The sequence below is a fragment of the Nipponia nippon genome, unplaced genomic scaffold (genome assembly GCF_047370975.1).
Source record: "Nipponia nippon isolate SJK-2023a ecotype South Korea unplaced genomic scaffold, ASM4737097v1 scaffold_15, whole genome shotgun sequence".
Taxonomy (NCBI): domain Eukaryota; kingdom Metazoa; phylum Chordata; class Aves; order Pelecaniformes; family Threskiornithidae; genus Nipponia; species Nipponia nippon.
The window spans coordinates 6,341,168-6,361,680 of NW_028262331.1; the positions used below are offsets into that span (position 1 = coordinate 6,341,168).

General features: G+C 51.6%; 1 protein-coding gene across 7 annotated transcripts in view; it reads left to right on the plus strand.

The window, feature by feature from the left end:
* Positions 1–20,513, plus strand: part of DTX2 (deltex E3 ubiquitin ligase 2) — a 39,159-nt gene that overhangs the window by 3,055 nt on the left and 15,591 nt on the right. For all 7 annotated transcript variants that reach the window (XM_087751759.1, XM_087751762.1, XM_087751755.1 and 4 more), the window contains 3 exons: positions 2,121–2,509; positions 7,294–7,879; positions 17,598–17,656. In XM_087751759.1, the coding sequence (XP_087607885.1) occupies positions 2,203–2,509; positions 7,294–7,879; positions 17,598–17,656 (952 nt within the window). In that variant the 5' untranslated portion in view covers positions 2,121–2,202. The remainder of the gene's footprint in view (positions 1–2,120; positions 2,510–7,293; positions 7,880–17,597; positions 17,657–20,513) is intronic.

The following is a 20,513-nucleotide window of genomic DNA, read 5'->3' on the forward strand; positions in this document are numbered from 1 at the left end:
GCTTGTGGCTGTAGGATGTGCAGATGAATATTTGGTAACAACAACTTTGGGGCAAAACTGGTGTTGGTTCTCTCTTTGGGGTTGAGAGCACCTGATGCAGGTGGGTAGGACAGAAAACCCTGCAGCCCTGCTTTGGCTCACGCTGGTGCAAGTCGAGCGTGGACACGCTGGTGTCCCTGAGGAGGAGGTGTGTTGGTGTGAAACCTGCCATAAAAAGAGCTGGCAGAGGCAGGTGTTGGGTTTGATACCTCAAGTATTAATTTGCTGGTTTGAGCAGTAAAATAACCATCCGTGGTGCATTAGGGGAGAACAAATTACATTGAAAAGATCACTTGCAGAGACCGGGGTCTTCTGTTGGTGATCTAGAGCAGTTTGTCACCAACACCAGTCGAGCTGGGGGTGTTCTGTGAAAATCTCAGAGCAGCTCATGAACTAATTTACAATGAATTCCTGGAGAAAGTGTTGCTTTCCTCTTATAAATGCAGACATGTGGGCGTGTCTGTTCTTTGCTCGCTCTTTTTCTATTTCTTTTTTAAGCTAGAAAGCCACGCGAGCATGATGGATGGGACGCTCCACGGAGCGTGGGATCTTCCCCCATCCGGCAGGGATGTCATTCTCCGTGCAGATGGCATCCTCCAGTGGAAGCCACCCACTGCTTCTCTGCCTCTTGGGAGACCTGAACTTTTCCATTTGATGGGAAGGAAGCTCATAGCTCCCTGCTGACTGCTGGGAGTTAAGCGAGCAATCAGTGACGTGAGACCTTAGGAGGGAGAAGCCAACTTTATTTTAAAACAAAATGAATTTCGCTCATTCACAGTCGTACCCACCTGCTCACGAGCACCAACACGGGGATCTCCAAGTGGTCTGTCTGGCATTGGGGCATCAAGACACATGTGTCCAGATGGTCTGGACAGGATTCCTTGCAATGATACAGCAGACAAGGAATGCCAAGTATCAGACCTCTGGTGTCTCTTGGCCAGCTTGGCGGCCATGTGATGGCTTTGGGTCTGCTGTTTTTACATCCCTTGGGGGCTAAGAGTGATGGTGATCTTTTGTCTCTGCTTCCTGTCCCTTCTAGTCGTTAGGATTTACTCACTGCCCTTTGTGTCTTTATCTGGATGTCTTAAGGCTCCTACCCCATCCTCCCTTCTCCTCCAAATCATCTCTTAATGGCTTGAGTCTTTGTTGATGCAGATTGTCCCTTGTTTCAAGATGTTCCTTGTTTTCCAACCTGAGAAGCTGCGGCTAGGTGTCCTGAAGCCTAGGTGTCCTGAAGCCGTGCTAAATCTCTGCCCTCAGCAAAAGCTGTTTATTACGCCCTGGTAATAAACCTCCTGGTGCTTCCGTACTCATTCCCATCCATTCTTCGCTCAGATCACACTCAGCCTATGTATTACTGTGATTTGCAGACTGTGCATAAAGGATTTTCTTCTGGCTTTGTGTGCATGTATAACGCTGTGCAGAAGGAGTCAAGGGACTGATCCTGGATCAAAACTGAGTGATCAGAAGCCTGAATGGAGCTGATGTTGTAACCCTGGAGCTCAGATCAGTGAGAAGACTTTGGGAACTGCTTGTGTAACTAAGTCATTCGTGCGCACAAGTGCTCGGAGAGCTCCTGCTCACAAGCTGGCAGCTCACGTCGGGGTGCTCAGAGCGTAACGCTGCCAGGACCGGCGCTGAGCACAGGCGGGGAGGGATGTGGAGTGGCCGCTTGCCTTGGCACGCTCCTGGCATCTGGACTCGGGTCAGGGCTTATGGATCAGCCCAGTGCAGATCAGCGACAGCTCTGGGCTGGTTTTGTACAGGTCTGCAGCGACTGGTGGTGTCTGGGGCCACAAACCACAAGAAGCTGAGTCTCTCTGAAGAGGTTTTGCTCTAAATTGGCAAGAAAAGTTGCTACCATTGGCAGGGAGTGGGTGGTGGTACCTCATTTGCCCTTGACCAGAGGGTTTTGAGGCCGATCCACTTCTCTGTAGTCTCCTAAATGCATAGTGAGCATCTTCTGCGAAAGGCTGAGCTTGTTTCCCTCTCTTAAATGGCTTGTGTGGTATGGATCCAGGGTGGGGTGGATTTGAGGCATCGTTCTCAGCTCCGTGTGCTCTCTTTGTTTCTTGCTGCAGGTCCCCCAGAAGAAAATGGTCTAAGGCCAGCCAGCGCAGCTGCCACTTCCAATTGCGGCGTGCCCAGACCTCAGGGAGGAACATGGCAGCAGCTCAGGGAGCAGGAAGCAGTTCAGCTGGGCCGTCCGGACTCCCCGGTTCTGCCCCGGGGCACAGCAGCAACTCAACAGCAGTGGCGGTGTGGGAATGGCAGGATGAATTTGGCAGGTGGAGGCCCTACCGAGGGAATGTCTGCAGCTACATTGAACAGGTTTTTCAGGCCTCTCAGCAGAAGGGCCGGCGTTCGGGGTCGGGGCTTGCCAGCAGCATCCCTTTGGGACATGCGGATCCTGTCTTGGCCCCCTACGTCATCGACATCCCAAGCTTGACGCAGTTCCGGCAGGATACAGGTAAGGGAGCTTCCCTGCCCATGCTGGGGTTTTGATGAGGTTGCTTGCATGCTTGGAGATAAACGGGACCTTGTTCTGCACAGGGGAGCCCTACAAAGCTCTGCTGTCACTGCTGGGCAGTTCTTTGACAAGTGGCGTGTCTGCTTCCCTCCTGGTGCTGTCTGCTGCCCAGCACGGTAGCACGTGAGCGAATCAGTGTTGGCTGGTGTGAATCTGCGGGGCTGGGCGCAGGCAGGCGGTAGTGATCTCTTAAGGAGCCTCATCACGGGACCTCTGGAGCTCAGAGTTTGTGAGCCAGAGCTGTAAACTTTCTTCCTCCCCCCACCCACGTCCATTCAAGACCACTCGCATAAAAAGGCCTTTTTACGATTCAGACCCTCCCGTTTGAATCCCTTGTTCCCTCTGTGACTGGAGTGCCAGCTGCTTTACCTTGGCATGCCGCCCTGCGCAAGCTGCTTTGCGAAAGCCTGCAGCCCCCGCAGAACACTGTAATGCTGCAGCAGAATATTCCCCGCACTTGTGCTATACGAGGCTGGCTTGCTTCCTCCCAGGGAGGAAGGGCAGGCTGGTCTTAATAGCAGGATTGAGACCTAGTTTTCATTCTCATCTCATCTCTCTTGGGGTTGCTGAGGCTAGCAGCTCAGAATTTGCTGAGATGACTCCTACCCTCTTTTGCTCCAGATGTGCTGAGCAGCTGTAGCTTAGAAAGAAGGCAGGGGTGGAATGCATCCTCTTCATCTCTGGAAAATCCAGGGAGATCCCAAATTACACACCCCCCATGAATGGCTGCTTTGGAAAATGCTCTGTGCATCAGTTTCCCCTTTGCCAACATTTTTCCCATCACCCAAGGACACAGTCAAGCATCACCCCAAGCTTTAGAGATGGGCAGTGCTTTGGTTTCCTGCCAACTGAAGCAGTAAGTGAGCAATGTCTTGAATCAACTGCACAATTGGGCAATTCCTACAGGAAAGGGAAGTGGTTGGAGCAAATGCGAGTGGTCATCACAGCTGCATCTGTGGTTTTATTCTGACGTGGTGACCTTAGGATTAGTTTTTCCTAGCGGTGTCCTGGATGAGGAGCTTTCTTAGCTGGATGCCTTGGCAGGTCTGGTTCAGCATGGCCTGTTTGAGCACCTGGAAGCCCTGCTGAGGCTGTGGCTTTGAGCAATACAGCATGGACCACCAGAGCTGGCACCAGCGGCTGTTTCTTGTTTTCTTCACGCCAAACTTGTGAAGGAACCTTCCAGCCTCTTGTCCTTTCAGCCAGTGCTCCAACACATGGACAGCAATCCCAGGCCGTCAGGAAACGGCTCGGTTTGATGAGGGTGAGCAGAGTGCCTGTGGGAGACTGAAAGATATGTCCTAGTGTAAATGGGACATCCTTCTCCACAAGTGGAGCTGTCTCTCCGCAAAGATCTTGTTTCTCTTTAGACCCTTGTGAAAGATCTCAAAACACCTAGCGAATATTGTCCATCGCAGGATGGTTTGGAGTTGGTCATTTTGGGGGGACAGCCCAATACAATTTTGAAAATTATGTTGGCTGATGTGATCTCATCTTTTGGATGAGATCTGTGGTTGAGTCGTTAATAACAAAAAGGCTGGTTCCACTTCACAGCTCTCCTGCAGCGTTTCCCAGCGATTTGGAGGGATGCTGATCAGAGCGGGCAGGTCTGTGAGCCTCCCTCCGCAAGTACCTGTGTGCTCTGCAATGTGACTATTGGAAACGCTCTCATATCCCCTTTCAGTGGCACAGTTCTAAGCAAAGCTTTTTCTCTCTGCAGGGCTCTGCCTTAAACCTGAACCTTTCTGAGCGAGCAGCCAGCTGACCTTTGTCATGAGCTGGAGAAAAGAATCTCTGCAGGAAACATCCCCATGAAAAATCTTTAAACTGAGCAAAAAATAGGCTGTTGTATTCTACTCGTTAGCTATTAGACAGACAAATAGGCTCTTCAAAGGAAGCCAGGGAGAATAACAGGAAGCCAGTGTTAGCGGGACCAGCATCCCCACCAGCGGGGAATGACAGCTGTGCAGGGGGATCTTGCGGGCAGGATTAGCTGTGGGCTTCAGCTGCTGGTCGAGGCAGATTAGCTGGGAGCGAATGCAAGGGAGCAGCAGGAGTTGTCCCCTCACCACAGCTGTTTGCCCACCCTGGAGAGGAATGTCGGTTTCCCTGCCAGCCTGGGAGAAGGGGGATGTTTTCCAAGTGCATGGCTTTGGTCTTGTTATTGACTCCTAAAAGTTCTTCTCCCTGCTGCTGTTTTGGGATGTTAAAAATACAGGTTGCTTACAAACTCAAGTCCTCTCTGTGCTGCTTTTAGCTTCTGACCTGCAGATGGAGCAGGGGCAGCCTTGCTGATCTCATCTGAGATGCGTCCCGCCGGGCTTTCTGACATCTTGCTTTACCCGTGGTAGTCCCCTTTCTCCTGGGAGCAGATTCCCTGCACTCATCTCCAAATGTAGTTCATTTCTCACCATCTCGCTTCCAGCCTAGTCTCATCCCCTGTCCTCCTCCTGCTCAGGGGCCATCCCTGATGTTGCCTGCCTGTTGAGGCCGTAGGTTGTGCCAAATTTTAGGAACTTGTCTGCTGGATAGGAGCAGTCATTGCTAGAGTTTGCACTTGGCTGTTTCATCTGCTTTTCCATGTAAGATGTTGATTCCTGGCTGGGGAAGGTCAGCTCGATTCTGCTGACACCTTCTGCCCTGACTGCTGCCAGAGGAAGGCCTTGTCCCACAGGAATCCATGGGCTTCATGGTCGAGCTGTTGGGGTTCAATCCCAGTTCTTACGGGGGGGATGTTGCTGTGCTTCACTGGCTGCTAGTAGCTTTTTAGGTGCGATGATGAGATGTTGTCTGTTGGATGGTGTCACTGGAGAGTCCTGCTCTGCAATAAGCAGGACGCTTGGTGCTGCTCTGGCTGCTGAAGCAGAGGTTTGGAGTAAGTGCTGGACCTCTCCTGGCTGCTCATCCCCTGCATGGGCTGAGGCAAGCCATTCCAGTCCCCAGTGCCTTCAGCTTCCCAGCAGAAACGGGAGTCCTGCTGTTCCTTGATATGGCACGTTCTGCCTTTGAGAGAGCCTCAGCCTTTGTGTCAGCTCTGGAGCTCAGATCTGTCTTTCCTGATTTAGTTTCTGCAGTGCCACGTGGGACACACCTGCACCCCAGCACAGGGTCTCATTATGGTCTGACCACCAAAACGCTGTGCAGAAACCACCGGCGCCATTTACAAAGAAGCCCAGAAGTGCAACAGGAGCAGAGATGTGACTTTCATGCTGTCAAGAAGAATTTTTAGCAGTGAGGAGGCAGTTAATGCCCTTATGGTTTGAGTCAAGTCCTAGTAGTTTCCGTAATACCCTGGTACGATGGGGTAGAAAGAACAGCAGTGTGAGGCAGAGATACTCGAGCCAGCATTCAGTCAGCCAGAGCCTGAACACAGGTAGCAGTTGGGTTTCGGCAGTGTGGAGTCCCACGTGGGCTGTCCTCCCTCTTCTTTTGGGTGTACTTGTTGGGTGCAAAGCTTGCTTGGGTTGCCTGCCCCCCAAGGAGCCATCAGCAATATCCTGGGCCAGTTCTCCGCAGGCTTTGGGTGCAGATGCTTGTAAACATGCCCGTGTTCACCTGGGGTCCTGGAGCATAGTGTTGTAACTCTCATGACCTCTTAGGAGGCTTTATTTTATTTTTTTTTCCTCTCGGTGCTGTTCTCTGAACTCCTCCTGTGTCGTAAGGACTTGCCGCATCCCTGTTCACCCCCACCTGCCTGCATCCCCAGACTTGCTTGCCCCGCGGCATTTCCCGCTCCTCTTTCTCAGTGCGGAGTGCTGCTGAGGATTTTCCCAGCAGCAGCAGTTTTGACCCTGCTGCAGGAACCTGTTTTTGCAGAGGTTGCAGAGCTTCTGTCCTGTTGGGTGGCTTACCTCCCTCTCATTAGGCTTTTTCTTTTGTAAAGAAAGGAATAAAGTAACCAGGAGTGAAGTCTCCCTGGAGAGCCAGGCTTCCAGGGGCTTTTGAGCTCCTGCTGTTGCTGTCGAGAGGCCTTGCAAGAGCAGTGTGTCTGCTTTCATTTTCTTCCTTTGTCTGAACAGCTGCTCCCTCCAGTTTCCAAATGACTTCGCTGTCCTCTCCTCTGTAGTCTTGCTGTATCTCCCAGCAGTCAGGAGCCTGGAGAAGCTGGCCCTGTCCGTCCTCTCCAAAGTCCTTATCCTGGGCCTTGTGAGACATCACCCACTCTCCCAAAAGCAAAATTGCTCAGACCCTTGTGTAGCAAAGTGGGCGTTTAGCCCCTTAAGCACTTCTGCAAAGCACTTCCCGATGGTGTCATGTCTCTATAGTTACTCTGTTGTCAAGGCTGTGGGAGTTGGGTTTTTTTAACCAGATCTGTGCCTCAGCCTGGTTTGTTGTTTTTTTTTTTTTACTTTTTTTTTTTTTAACATCGGGGAGGCATATGTGATCGCTGTGCCTTTGTGCTTGGGTGTGTCTGTCTCTGCATCCTCTCTCCTTCCCTCCTTTCCCACCCTTCCTCCCAGCAGCTTTTGAACCTGTTGCCAACCCGTAATCAGATTTGGCAGAGGGACAGGGATCTCGGGGGTGTTGTGTTTCTGTAAGCTTCGTGAGCAAACCCAGCCCTGTCGGGAAGAGAAAGCCTGTTAGTGCCCCTGCCAAGGCAGAGGTGAGGAAGGCCACCCTGACGCAGACACCGCAGATCTGTGCGGAAACAAGTCCCTCAGACCAGGTCCCCCTTACTTTTCTGCTCACAAAGTGATTTTTTTTTTTTTCTTCTCCCCATGCAGGGACGATGCGAGCTGTCCGCAGGCACATCTTCCCCGGGGACTCCGCTGCCGGGCAGGGCATCATCTGGGAGTGGCAGAACGATGAAGGCGGGTGGTCCCCCTACGAGATGAACGTCTGCGTGTTCCTGGAGCAAGCCCGTGCCACAAACCACCAGCGAGTAGATCTCGGACCCTTGGGCTACAACTATGAAGTTGACTTTGTGGCGCAAGTCCAGACCAACAAGACCACGAGGTTCCGCCGCGGCGTTCAGAGGCGCTTGGACGCCCCGTACCCGGTGACGGCCTCCCAGGCGCCCCTTCACACGGGGGTGGCTTGTTCCTGCCAGCAGTGCTGGCTAAATGGTGGGACTGGTCCCATCACCACGCGCTACCGGCATTCCATGATAAACTTTCCCAACTCTTCTGCTAGTCATCAGGTTTCCGGTAGGACAGCGTCAGTAAGTTCTTCCAGCGTCGGCTTCGTGCCCTATAACAAACCGACTTTGTCTGGAGCAAGGTCAGCACTGAGACTCAATGCACAGAGCACCTGGGCTTTGCCTCAAGCTGGAGGCCCCAGCACAGGACTGTCTGCATCTAACGGAGTCAGGTATGGACCTTCATTCACCTTTAAATACTGTGCACGTGTCCAAGAGACCTGCTGTGCTCAGGCCTTCGTTATCTAGGAGCTTCTCTGTCCCAGAGGACTTTACAAGGGTCTTGACCCTAGACTGAGAGGTGTTTCTGCCTTTGTGTCTAGTACAGTGGATGAGAAGGCTTCTTCTCTGCTTTTCCCTTCTTTTCTCCCACTTGAAAGCTAGTCCCTGTCTACTGCTCTCGCTGAACCACTGGAGAAAGCAGTCAGGTTGAGATACTGCAGGTTGGAGGAAATCAAAGGTGATTGGTGGCATTTCTGGTGACACTTAAAAACAACTTTGAGGGGGACTGAGTGAGGGAAAAGGGGACTTCTGAACGCCCTTATTAAATTTGAAATATGCAGTAAACATAGAGTGGAAAACTGCTCTGTGTTCAAAGGTCTTCCCCTTCAAGAAGGGAGCACAAGGCTCAATGTGTGTGGGTGAGACCTCGTGAGTTCTGTGACAGAACCAGAAAGTCCTTGTTGGACATTTTTAAGGTGAACAAGCAGAAAAAAAAAAACAACCCTAAGACATATATTTGATCAAGGATTTTTTTAAATCCATTGTGAAGACGTTTAGAAAACCAAATCAGTAATTTACTTTCCCCTTCCTTTGATCCCTTGAACCATATTGATCCCCCTCTATCTGAAGTCAGTGGGGTGACACTAGCAATGTGAGTGGTGTCCAGGCTGTTCGTCAGGCTAAATGCTGATGCAACGCAGAGATGCCGCTGGATAATCACAGCAGCGGTTCATTTTGCACGTGTTGAGGCGTCGTGGGGCTTCGCTGTTGCGATGCTGGAGGACTGGAAGCACAAGCAGGACTGTAAGTGATTTAAAATCCAGCTAAGCCTCGTCTTGTGAGGATTGTTTGCCGTGTCCTTTCCCTTCATCTTTCTTCAGTGACCCTCTCCTGGCTGGGTGCTGAGGGTGGGCTCTGGCTCTCTGGAGGGAGCTGGTTGCTTTGAAGGAAGGGCTGGCAGTTGTTGCAGTGCTAGCTGAGGTCAAGCTTTCCTCAGTTCTTTGAGCTGTCACCCCTCAAACACTCCAGCTTGTATGGATGGGTCACCCATGCTGGCTGCTGATCTATTTTCACCGTGGCTCTTCTCCGACAGGGCTGAAACCAGTGTGCATCTCGCAGCACAGGATTTCAGCTCCCGTCAGTGAGCGGCTGGAGCCAAAGGAGGGCTGTGTTTGCACCTTGCTGGTGTGGGAGGAAGGGCTTCACTTCTCTTCAGGCCTTGTGGCTGTTGCCAGCTAAATGAAAAGCAGAGTCTCGTGGGCTGACAGCCCGGCTCCTCTCCACAGCATGGGCTGCTGCGCCAAGCGGTGGTCGGTTGTCCCCCGTGGGCTGGAGCGGGGCTGTGGTGCTGGGCTCCAGCGGGGATTTTGGGGCTGGGGGAGATCAGTTTCACCCTTGCAAAGTGGGGCACTTCCCTCCGTGTTCTTATAGGGTGGCCTCTGTGAAGCCTGGACACCCAAACCAAGCCAGATCGCCACTAATCGGCTTTCAGGGTCTTAACTGTTTCTGTGCCCAGGCCTTTGCTAGTAGAGCTCTTTGGCCTGTCTGGTGTTAATACTCACACCGAGTATCTCCCAGCGTTAAACTAAGGACCAAGCAAGGGCTGTCTGACTGCTCCCTCCGTTTGTAAACTGCTGGAAGCGTATGGAGCAGTATACGCATTTCACCGTAGATAATCCAGGTGCTGAACCGCTGTGTGAGCACCTGAGAAACTAAAGGCGAACTTGCCAGGGCTGATTTAGCTGTCCAAGCTACCCTGAGTAAATACAGAGATAAGAGATCTAGAAGGGTGTTGAAAGCACATTCTGCTAATTACGAGGCACAGGGGTTTGAGGTTTATTTTGAATCTCATTTGTATTTTAAGCAAGATGGTGAATCTTCAGATACTTTCCTTAGTGTCGTATCAGGACTTTCCCTCTTCAGGGTTATTGGGTGAAATGGCTTCCCGCATCCTGTTCTTCTTTCTCACGATCTTTTTCTGGTGCTTTCTTTGCACCTGGTGATTTTTCGTGGCATCTTAAGCATCTGCAATACTTCTCTGTTCCAGTCGCCTTTGAATAGGGCTGAGAACCAGAGCTCGCTACTGCCTGCAGGAGCCCCAAGTAAGGCTTTTGCAGTCTCCTGAAGAAGCTGCCAAATTTCCCCCTCTCGCAGAAGCCGCTGGTCGGTGCGTGGGGCTGCTGGGCTGCCTAGAGCCCGTGTCCTTCCCCAGAGCCTCAGCATGATTTGCAAAGTGACTCTCAGGGTGGCAACTGCTGATAAAAACAAAGAGCCAAATGCTGCAGCAGTTGCCCCACAAGCCTGTCTGGAGCCCATCGGGGTCTGGTATGTTGTGTGCTACTGGTGGGGGGACAGGCTGTCCTGAAAAGAGGGAGGGTGGGAGACAGATGTTAGAGAGGGGTGGCACAGGATCCTTGCCGTGAACTGAGCCCATGGCCCGGGTGATGCTGGCTAGGAGGAGAGGGACAGCCAGGAGATCGGGATGCCCAGCCGGGGCGGCTGAGGAGGACGTTGTCGTGGCAGCGTGCTGGGCTGGCTCCCAGGAGCTGCCGGGGCAGCAGGCAGCTCTCAGTGGCTGGTTAAACCCTCTGACGGGCAAGTGCTGGCAGAGCTTGTGCTGGGTTGATGCAACAACCCTCTGGGGCTGGCGTATGCCCCCACACTCCCTGCTCAGCTCCGTCCCTTCTTGAGCACTGCTGAAAGTGGCTTTTGTGACAGGAGCATCTGGTCCCCTCCCTGACAGCCAGCCCAGGGACAGCAGCAGAGGGCAGAGCCCTCCCGGAGCGCTGGGACTGCTGCGGAGCTGGTGGCGGCGTTGGCTGTGGATGAGCAATGCCGTGGCTGGTTGAGATCTGGCTGCTGCAACCTGTTTTGCAGCTCAGCTGTTTGTGGTGTGCACGGGGTGAGGCGGCTGGTATCTTAGCAATAATCCCTGGCTGAGCCAGCCTTTCTGGGGGATGCAAAGGGATCGTACAGTTAAATCTTTGCTGGGGACAGCAGAACGTGCCATGCGGGGAAGGCGGCAGCTCTTCAGACGCTTGGAAGGGAGCGTGCAAGTGCTGGCGGACTTGTGTGCCAGGCACCCTCTGTGCAAACCATGCACCCCCAGCTCTGAGCCTTGGTCCCCACTCTTCTGGCTGGCTGTCCCCGCTGGGGTGTGAGCGTGCCCTGAGCACAGCTGCACCGCCCGGGCTTGCCATGGCGAGTGTAACGTGAACCCTTGGCAGGACCCGAGCCTAGCCCAGACATGGTGATGCTGCTGGGCACTTGCCTGGCTACGAGGCTTGTCAGGGAGGTGGTTTTGCAGGCAGGACATTAGGAGCTGTCTTTATCTCTACAGCTCCCTTTCTGTTCATTAACACCAGTGTATTCCACTAGATGTATCTGTGGAAGCCTCTGTTTTCCATACCCCCCTGCAGGAGCATGCGTGGATTGCAGATCCAGCCTGTGGCTATGTGCTGAACCTGGAGGGAGGCAGCAGCTGGGGGCTCACCCAAACAGACCCCGGAGAAGGGCACAACAAAGATATGCATTGGTGGCCCTTCATGAATGATGTCTGGATCTCCAGTCCTTTGGGATTAGTTTTGCCAGGGACGCTCTCCTTCCTCCCTGCCAGCCAGACAAATGCACGCAGGGGATCAATCTCTCTTCCAGTATAGTGCCGGATGTGAAAGGGACTTTTTCAGCCCCAGCTGACAGCTTTTCCCCTGTCACCCCTGTGCTGGGTTTGAGTTGGAAATGCTGCTGGGTGGGTGTAATTATTCCTGGCTGGGGTTACAGTCTCAGACTCGTGAAACCCATGTTCCAGCAGAAAATACTCTAATTTCTATGAATTAGGGGAAACCTGAGTAGCAAACTCTAACAATGTGTTTCATTTAATTCCCAAGCCCAGAACATTCCTGGGTTATTTTATCCCCTAGGTTCCCTGTCTTCCCCCTCAGCTGGGCTTGGCGTGGCGTGGTGGTTCCCCTTCCCTCGCAGTCGCTGCCTGATCTCCCCCTGCATCACCAAATAGTGTGGCCTTTGTGGCGGTCAAGATGAAGTGCTAATTATCCTCCACTAATTATCCTGCCAAGGGTTTCTGTCTGCATCCAGCGTGCAGCATTGCTCATTCTTCTTAGCTGTGATATGCAATTCCTGTGCTGGCCCGTGCTCAGAGGCTGAAGGGAAGGGAGCAGCGGGCTGCGGTGGATCCTCTGGTGTCTAATAAAGGTTGTGTTGTGTTCACCCCACAGCCTTTGGCTCCAAAGCAGCCCTGGCGGATTACTTGCTTTTTACAAAACTGCTTATCTTCACAAAGCTTGCAGGGGTGACCCAGCTCCTGCCTCTCAAAGCTGAGGTGCAACTGGCAGAAGGGCTCAAAAGCTATTGGGGAGAGACTGAAAGATGGTGCAGTTGTGTACACCCGGTTTCTTTAGGAAACACAACTAAAAATGGCAGTACTGAAGAAAACATCTCTCCTGCAGGGCTGAGAAAGAGGTGTAGTTCGTCCTGGAAAGCTGCCTAACTCCCTGTGTGGCTGTGATGGTTATTTCTAACACGCGGGCAGGAATAGCCCCCAGTACGGGCTGCCAGTAGCACAGGCATGCCTGAGCTTTTGTGGCATTGGTGGTGATTAAATTTATTTCCTGTTTGCTGCGGGGCTGGAGGGCGGATGCTGGGGTGAGAGCGTGCAGCTCAGGCGCTTCAAAACGCAGGTTTAATTTCCCCGTGCTCTCAAGAGGGTCAAAGTCGCTGGAAAACCAAGAGAGGAGTGCCAAGGCTTAAATAGATGGTAATATCCTTGGCTCTGCTGCTAATGTATTAAATACATGTGGGCAAGTTATTTTGCTTCTTGGTGCATTAGTTTCCTCCCGTGTATTAAACACAGTTAGTGAATCCAGCCTCCCTCACAGATGGCACTGAAATCTGCAGATGGAGCGTGCCACGGCAAGGGTTGTGTCCTTATATCGGCGCCGTTAACCGGATCTGTGAAGCTGGGGTCCGCACCTTGCTGCGTGCGGCTCCCCAGGCTCCCAGCCACCTCCTGGCGTGATCCTTCCCATCCCATGCAGGGAAGCGTCCGTCTCTGGGGCGAGAGCTGCCCTGCTCCCTGTGCTGTGCTGGCTGATTACAGAGAAAGGCACTCCTGAAACGCGGTGAGGAGTGCCCTGCTCATCATATGAGCAAGTAAAGCTGCAGGAAGCAATCTTCTGGGGGATATGTTAATTAGTGCCCCAGCCAGGCAAATCCCCGCTGTAGCTCAGCTGGCCTCTCTGAGCTTATATGGCTTTGGGTGCCGGTCTAGGTTGTGCCTGCAAATAAGGGAGGCAGCTCGGGTGGAGAGGATTTTGCTTAAAAGTGTGGGGAATGGGGGCCTTGGGAAGGATGGTTATAGTATTGTGTTCCTAGGAAGGGTCTGGTGCTGTGCTCCAAAGTCTCCCATAGGGAATGACCCATGGTCAGGGCTTTGAAGGATCAGGAGGTGTAACCAAGGGACCAGAACCTGGGCAGGGCCTTTCCTTTTTTCTCTCCTCCATTGCATTTTTAGTGTCTTTGTCCGTAGGCACACCCACGAGCTGCTCGGGTGGCAGTGGGGAGCTCTGCTCGGTGCTGGTCCTGCCCAGCCCATTGTGACTTGTCCCACAGCCCTCTGTTAGCCGGCGTGGTTCTGCCGCCGAGTGCTCTTCCCCAGCCAGAGCAGGGGAATCTCCTCTGCTTGGTGCCAGGAGCAAAACCACGAACCCACGTGGCTGCGTGCAGCGCACCAAAAGGTCTTCCTTTAGAGGGATTCGGTCTGGGTTTTGGCATCATCTTGAGAAGAACGGTAGGGGGAAACTGCTGTATGGACATTAGTGTCATCGTACACCCGGTTAGCCCTAGGAGGGGGGTTAGACCTTTGGGTGTTGGGGTAGCACTTGGTGTTAACGTGAGGCAGGGCTGGGTGCAGCCCTGATCTGGGAGGAGAAGTGTTGGCTGTCATCCAGAGGGCTACAAGGACGTTGTGATACAGGAATATGCGGCCTGCTGGCTGGTGTGTGGGGAGAAAGGAAGGAAGAAAGGGCTGTATCAGATGGGGAGGGGGAGCTGCTATAGGCTTCCTCGCTTCTGCTCCATTAGGATATTGTGTACATGCAGCTTAGGTGATGTTCAGCTCAAAGCTGGCTGCCCAGTGTTTGAAATGGCAGCAGCTGCGGATGCCACGCTTCCTCTCCAGTCTTGTACTTTGCTGTCTCACCAGTGTTGCAGTATCTTGAAATTCTGGAGAAGCGAGAGGTTTTGTCATGCTGAAATATCAGTCTGCCCCGTTTGCCTCCTATAGCGGATTGCCACACTCTGCTTATGGGAACTGGTGATGGCAAATCTTATCAGGATCTTCTTGCTGAATCTTAGAAGGCAGTGCCTTAATTTGCATCCTTTTCTTCACAACCTGGTGACCCCTTCTGCACTCAGTCACCTCTGGTGCACAGAGCAGCAGGAGCTGCAGCGAATGGCAGGACAAAATGCCAGGACCTTACCCCAGCCTGACTCCGTCTCTCTCCCAAGAAGCCAGCGCTGGTACAGTGATACTGGAGTAGCTTGAATCTGAGCTGATGGACTCAATAACATCTGTTGGTGCTGCTGGTGAGCCTGCTCTCAGAGTCAAGGCACAGCCCATGTATACTACAACAGCAATACCCTTCCTTGTTACCTCTTCTCCTTCCTCCTCCAAAAAAATCCACTTCAGACCCAGAGTAAGCTCTGAGTAGCATTTCTGCACTCAGAAATGTTTTTCGGCATGGCAACACTTCCTCCCACGCACGGTGGCTGCAGCTCTACCTGGGCGGTGTTGTGGCAGAGGTACCTCAAAGCAGCATGAATTTCCCTTGATTTCGTCAGCTTTATGTCCGGGCTTCCTGCAGATGCAAAAGAAATCACGGTGCGTGGCAGCCCTGCCGGTACGCTCGCACGGTGTCGAGCAGATGGGTCAGCACATCCTATGATGTTAGCTGAGATGCTGCTATCTGAACGTGTGTGTGTTTAGCCCGTGTGAAATAAGATGTATTTGGTTCTTCCATCATCGCGTCAGTTGGCTTAAAGCCTCCAGCAGTCAAAGCTGACACACTCTGCCGTTACACCAGGAGTGCAGCTGATCAGCGACTGGTTCCTGGCTGATGGTTAGTAATTTATCTGCAGTGCACTCACAGCTTCCAAAACTTGATTGCTTGCAAAATGCATCAATTGCTTATCCATTTCCCTCTGCAAATCTCAAGGGCTCTCCTCCATAGAAGCTCTAGCTCCTGGGTGACTTGGACTTGAGCCTTGCGATGCAGGAAAGAAGAGTGAGGAATTCCTCTGCCGATCTTCTCGACCCGTTGTTACCAGTGATCCCTTTCCCAGAGCAGCTCTAGGTTTGCTTTCTTCAACCTCAGGTGTAACGCCCCTGTGCTCCAGCCCTTTGGAAGGATCCCCCGCTGCCCATCTGCTTTCCTGGCAGAGCTGAAGCTTCAGCTTTGTCCTCTGCTGTATTTTTACTTTCCATGGGGAAGTGAAAGCACCCAAGGTGGCTGCTGTGCTTCATGGTGTGACGACGAAGCTCTTCAGCTTCAGTCGCATATGGTGTCGCAGACTGGGGTGGAGGGGGGGCCCAGGCACCGTGTTGTCTTCTCGGCTGCTCAGTTGCGGGAAAGGAGGTCCAATGCCTCTGATTTGTGGGGGCAGGTCTCTCAAGTTCCTTTTCATGATCTGGTCCTCAAATACCTTCCTTGTCTGCAGCTGGAGACAGAGCAGCCCCACTACTAGCCATCTGAAGAGCATCATAGGTAGGAGCAGAAATGAAGCAAAGGGATGAGATAGAGAAGGAGAAGGGAAATACCTGAGAAAGAGCTATGATGAAGAGGCTGAATCACGAAAGAAGAAAGTCATAAAGAGGAGTCACAGCATCTGATTCAAAGCCCTTTGAAATTGAGGGGAGGATTTCCACTGTATTTGGTGGGTTTGAATTGGGCTGTAGCGAGAATAATCTGTTGCATCATTTGAAGACATTGCGAAATTGGGGGCAGCAGCGGGGAAAACGCAGTCTTTGAAAGAGACACAAGGGAAACCTCTGCAGTCCGGAGAGCTTTTTAAGGGTCCAGAAGAGCTGGTGTCACTTGGCCAGGCTGTCAGAGCGGCCCCAAGCCCTGGGTCCTGCCCGGGGGTTTCTTCAAGGAGCTCAGCGCATATGCAGGAACCTATTTCAAACTGCAGCAGGTAGGAGAAGAGGGAGGCGGGGATGCGTCTCTGTTGATAGGCACCTGTGTCGCTCCCAAATCTTTTCAGCTCTGGTCATTGTCATGGAAACATGGACAAAGATTTTAGCAAGGCTGAAAGGAGGGACCTCTGTCTGCAATGCTATTTTGGGCACAGTGTCAGCTCTTGCGCCCCAGCTGGAGAGAATTAGGTTCCCCCTAGATAGCAGATGGCATTGGGGCACTTGATCACCTCAGTCTGCTCTGTGAATTCCTGCCTGGTCAGGTTTGATGTAGTTTTGGGGAGTCCTTGGAGATGGTTGTCTGCACTGTGTATTCACTGCAGCTGATGTGCACAAGCCTGCGTCCATCCCAGGCACTTGTGCCACCTGAGACAAAGTCCGTGGGTGGCTTCCCTGTGCCAGCATGCTGGATTTCAGATGTTCCTGCTCTGCTTACGTGGATCCAGCTTGCTTTCTCCTCTAGTGACCCCCTCATCAGCTTTCATGCTGCTGCTTACCCTTTCCTTCCTAACTGCTGCCATCAGCTAATTGCATGACCCTGGCTGCCCCTGTATCCCCAACTAGCTTGAGATGCAGCTGCCAGTGCTGGGAAACACTGCCAAAACAAGTAGATTAGGAACCTGAAGGGGATGTTTAGTGTCCAAATCCTCTTGATTTCCAAAAGAAGGTGGGTGCCAAACTATTCTAAGTCTCCTTCAATCTTTCCTCCCTTGTTCCCACATCTTGCAGTAACCCCTTGGCTGTGTAGGGAGAGTCAAGGCTTGATTCTGTTCAACCCACAGCTACAGCTGCATGTGGCATGTGCTCGAGTGCTTTTCTTGGCCTTTCTCAGCCTCAGTTTCCCCATCTGGAAAGCAGTAGGGGGTGATAATGCTTGCTTCCTTTGATCTGTACAGCTGCAACTTCTCACGCAGCATGGGATTTCATGCTCTGGTGAGCACTGTTTCTCTGGCTGGAGACCAAGTCACCTGGAAGGTTTAAGATGAACTTTGTCTACTGCAGCCCGGCAGTTCCTGGCTGTGTGCTCATGCCACAGACCTGCTGTTGCAGCAGTCTGTCGTAGTGCAGGTCGGCTGTGGTGGAGCAGCAAGAGCAGGGATGCATCACAGGATCAGAGCAGGGGGTTGACAACAGGGTCTACCAACAGGCCTCAGTAAGAAGAAGGGATGAATCAGGCCCAGCATCTAGCCAGGAGGAGATAGGTCCACCTTGGAGATAAGTAAACCTACTACATAGCTCTGGCAAGGAACTGGGCTCCTTAAATATAGCTGCTGGACCAGTGGGCAAAGGGTGTGTGGGTGGGGGTCCCAGGTGAGGCTCATCTGAGCAATTAATCCCTGTTAATGTATCCAGGGCCCTGGCCCTCAGGAGGGAACAGTGCACTGCTGGATTGTCTCTGTTGTGCCAGTGATTGATCTGTGCTGTTGAACTTGTCCCTTTTTCTTTTCTCTCTCCAGCACCCCAAACCTGCCAGTCAAGATGCCCAAACCCAGCAAGGTGAACCAGGCCCTGGCAGGTAAGGATCCCGCTCTGCTTTACCCACTTTGTCCCTAGGGTTACACAGGCACACGGTTTACCTTTCTGTAGTACTTACTTTCCTTTGTTAGTTTTTAGGAGGAGTCTGAAATGTCGCTGGCATTTAGGCTTTTAGTCCCAAAGACTTTTCAGAAAGGCAAAGAGGACAAATTTCGGAGGAGAATGGGATGGTCAAACCTTAGTAACTGTTTTTTCTCACCTGTGCTGGTCCTGAGGCTCTCACAATGAGTGGGTTTATTTGGGGGTTGGGTATTCATCTTCTCCCTTAGGTGTGGATGAGCAAGTAGCAGGGGGGAGCACATGGGTCAAGCTCAGTGCTAGCTGTTACTTGCTACTTTTCTTCAAGTCAAGGGGGAAGAGTGGTGTGAGATGGTGTGTGCGTTTTAATGTGTTTTTTTTAATGCGGTTTTATTACAAAAGCTCAGGTGGTGTTTAGCTTAAAAAATGATTGTGATGCCTTGTCTTGGGGAAAGGAGGGGACAGAAGTTGAATCAGACATTGTCTCCTGTGGCTACAGAATTCAGGTTTGCTTGTTGTCATCCAAACCTGTGGATATGATGCTAAATATACCCAAGGAGTGTGTCTGGGAGGGATGAAAGTGCCAGCTTTCAATGCTCCTTTTCAGAGTAGATTTGCCTGTTAAACATGAAATGGCGTTGCCTTGAAAATGACAACTCGCGCTTGCAGCTTTCAGTGGAAGCGTTTCCATGCCAAAAACCGTCGGTGCGTTTGCTCTGTTTTGACTCAGCCAGTGCCAAACCGCGGGACCCTGGTGCGGTGGTGCCTGGGGAGATGGGTGTTCTGCCGAGAGCAGATGTCTTCTCCGTACTGACACCGGCTGTGCACTGGAAATCGTATCGTAACGTGGTAACCCAGGGGTAGAGGAGTGGAAAAGACCTGGTGTGTGGTATTTTCTGGGGTTTACCTATTTCAGGCACTACAGAGTATCTGTTAACCCTCTCCTTCCTCTGGCTCTTGTCTATGCGTGGTCTGTTGAGGTTATTAGCTCCTTGGATACCAAACTTTGCTCCTGAGCATGTAGAGACAGTTACGTTCTCGCTCTTAGAGAAAATGGTTGCCACCTTATTCCAGGAAAGATGATGGTATTTGGTCTCCTCTCAAGTCTCAGGCCTTACCCTGCCTAAAAATGATCCCTGGGATCAGTTTTCTAATGTTAATACCATCATGAAAACTGTGCCTTGCATGTCTCTATAGCCAAACAGGCACCATGTAAAGACTGATACTGGGTGTCCTCTGACAGCAAGTGACCCATCTGTCTTCCCATTAGCAAATCAGTCTTTGAGGTGTAAAGTCAAGCTCAGACCTCGTCTAGGTGGATGGCGTGAGCAGAAGTAGTCCCCTTGCTTATAAAAGCTCTGAATTTCATCCCCTGGCTATTAGCACTGACTGTGTAATTAGGTACTTAATCACATAAAGGTAAATACAGCAAAAAACTGAAGAGCCCTGGTGAATGCAGGCTGTGTTTATGTTGTTAACGGTGATCTCATTCTGCACGTGCAAGTCATCCACTGTTAATTTGGAAGAGGTGAATATGCGTGGGTCATTTATGCCTTGTAGTGCAACATTTAGATATGTAAGGCTGCAGGAGAGCTCAGTAGAATAAGCCATTTACCACCATTTAATAAAATAAAATGAAAAGGTTAAGTTTGTAATTGATATCTGTTGTTGGAGGCTGGGGGTGCAAAAGAGGGAATAATTATTCATTTTAATGATCTTTAGCTCTCCATGAGGCAGGTAGCAAGAGGCACGCTGAGCTGCATGGGCTGGGCTGAGTGTGGTCAGTGCAGGAGCAGCTCCCCGGGGCCAGCGTCTCCATCAGATCCAGGTCTTTGTAGGACACAGCTTTGATGGGTGCTGTGCTGCCTTCTGCCAAATGTGACAGACCTCAGAGGTGCAAGGGCGGAGAAAAATGTGAATCTGAGTCTGTCCTTAAAATCACATAGAAGCAGAGGAAAGATCTGGACAAGTTAATTAGCAAGCAAAAGGAAAATAAATCTCTGGGAACATTTCTGGTAAAAAGCAAGCAGCAGAGTTCTGGTAAAAAGGCCAAATTTTATTGAGATGTTAATTAGCTGTGTCTTTAGGGACACCTTCTTCCCCTCCGTGCGTCACTCTCTGTTTCTAGGACCTCTTCTGGGAAGTGGTATTTTGTTCATATTTAAAATCCTGCAGGTGGTGTTGGAGTTACTTATTATTCAGGTTATTCTCTAACACACAGGCTGGGCCCCTTTTGTTCCCCCAGTTCCCGTTGCATGACTGCTTCCTTCAGCATCAGAGGTGGAAAGGCCGGGGCCCAAGGGCTCCGTGGTGACACGGGGGAGAGGGCAGTCTCGGATGTGAACTGAAGAAGGCTTTACTCTGGGAAGCGTGTCCAGAAGTCTCACAACCCTTGGTCTCCGTCTCGAGGTGCCTCTCAGCAGCTTTGGCTCTGGTTTGACACAGGAGAAATAAAACCCCTGAATCTTGTGGGCGGTCTCGAAATGCTGCAGGTGCATCTCTTGGATGCAGAGGGAATTTCTGGTGGATAAACAGCAGATGTGGGATCCTGCAGGTCTGAATGAGAAGCTGGGTTTCGTTTGTGTGATGAACGCCTGGGGATTTGAGGGAGAGATTTGTAACGCTGTCAACCCCACGTCTTCCAGAAGCACCACTCGGGATCCCAGAAATCATGAAGCCGACTTTTAAAAACGTTTTGTACAAAAAAATTTTTTTCCTTGCTTTCTGCTGTTTTAATACTTCAAGGTGTATGTGGAAACTTGGCTTTTAAGCTTTTTCTTTCCCCCTCAGTATTTGGTTAGCATGGTGAAATGCCAGCA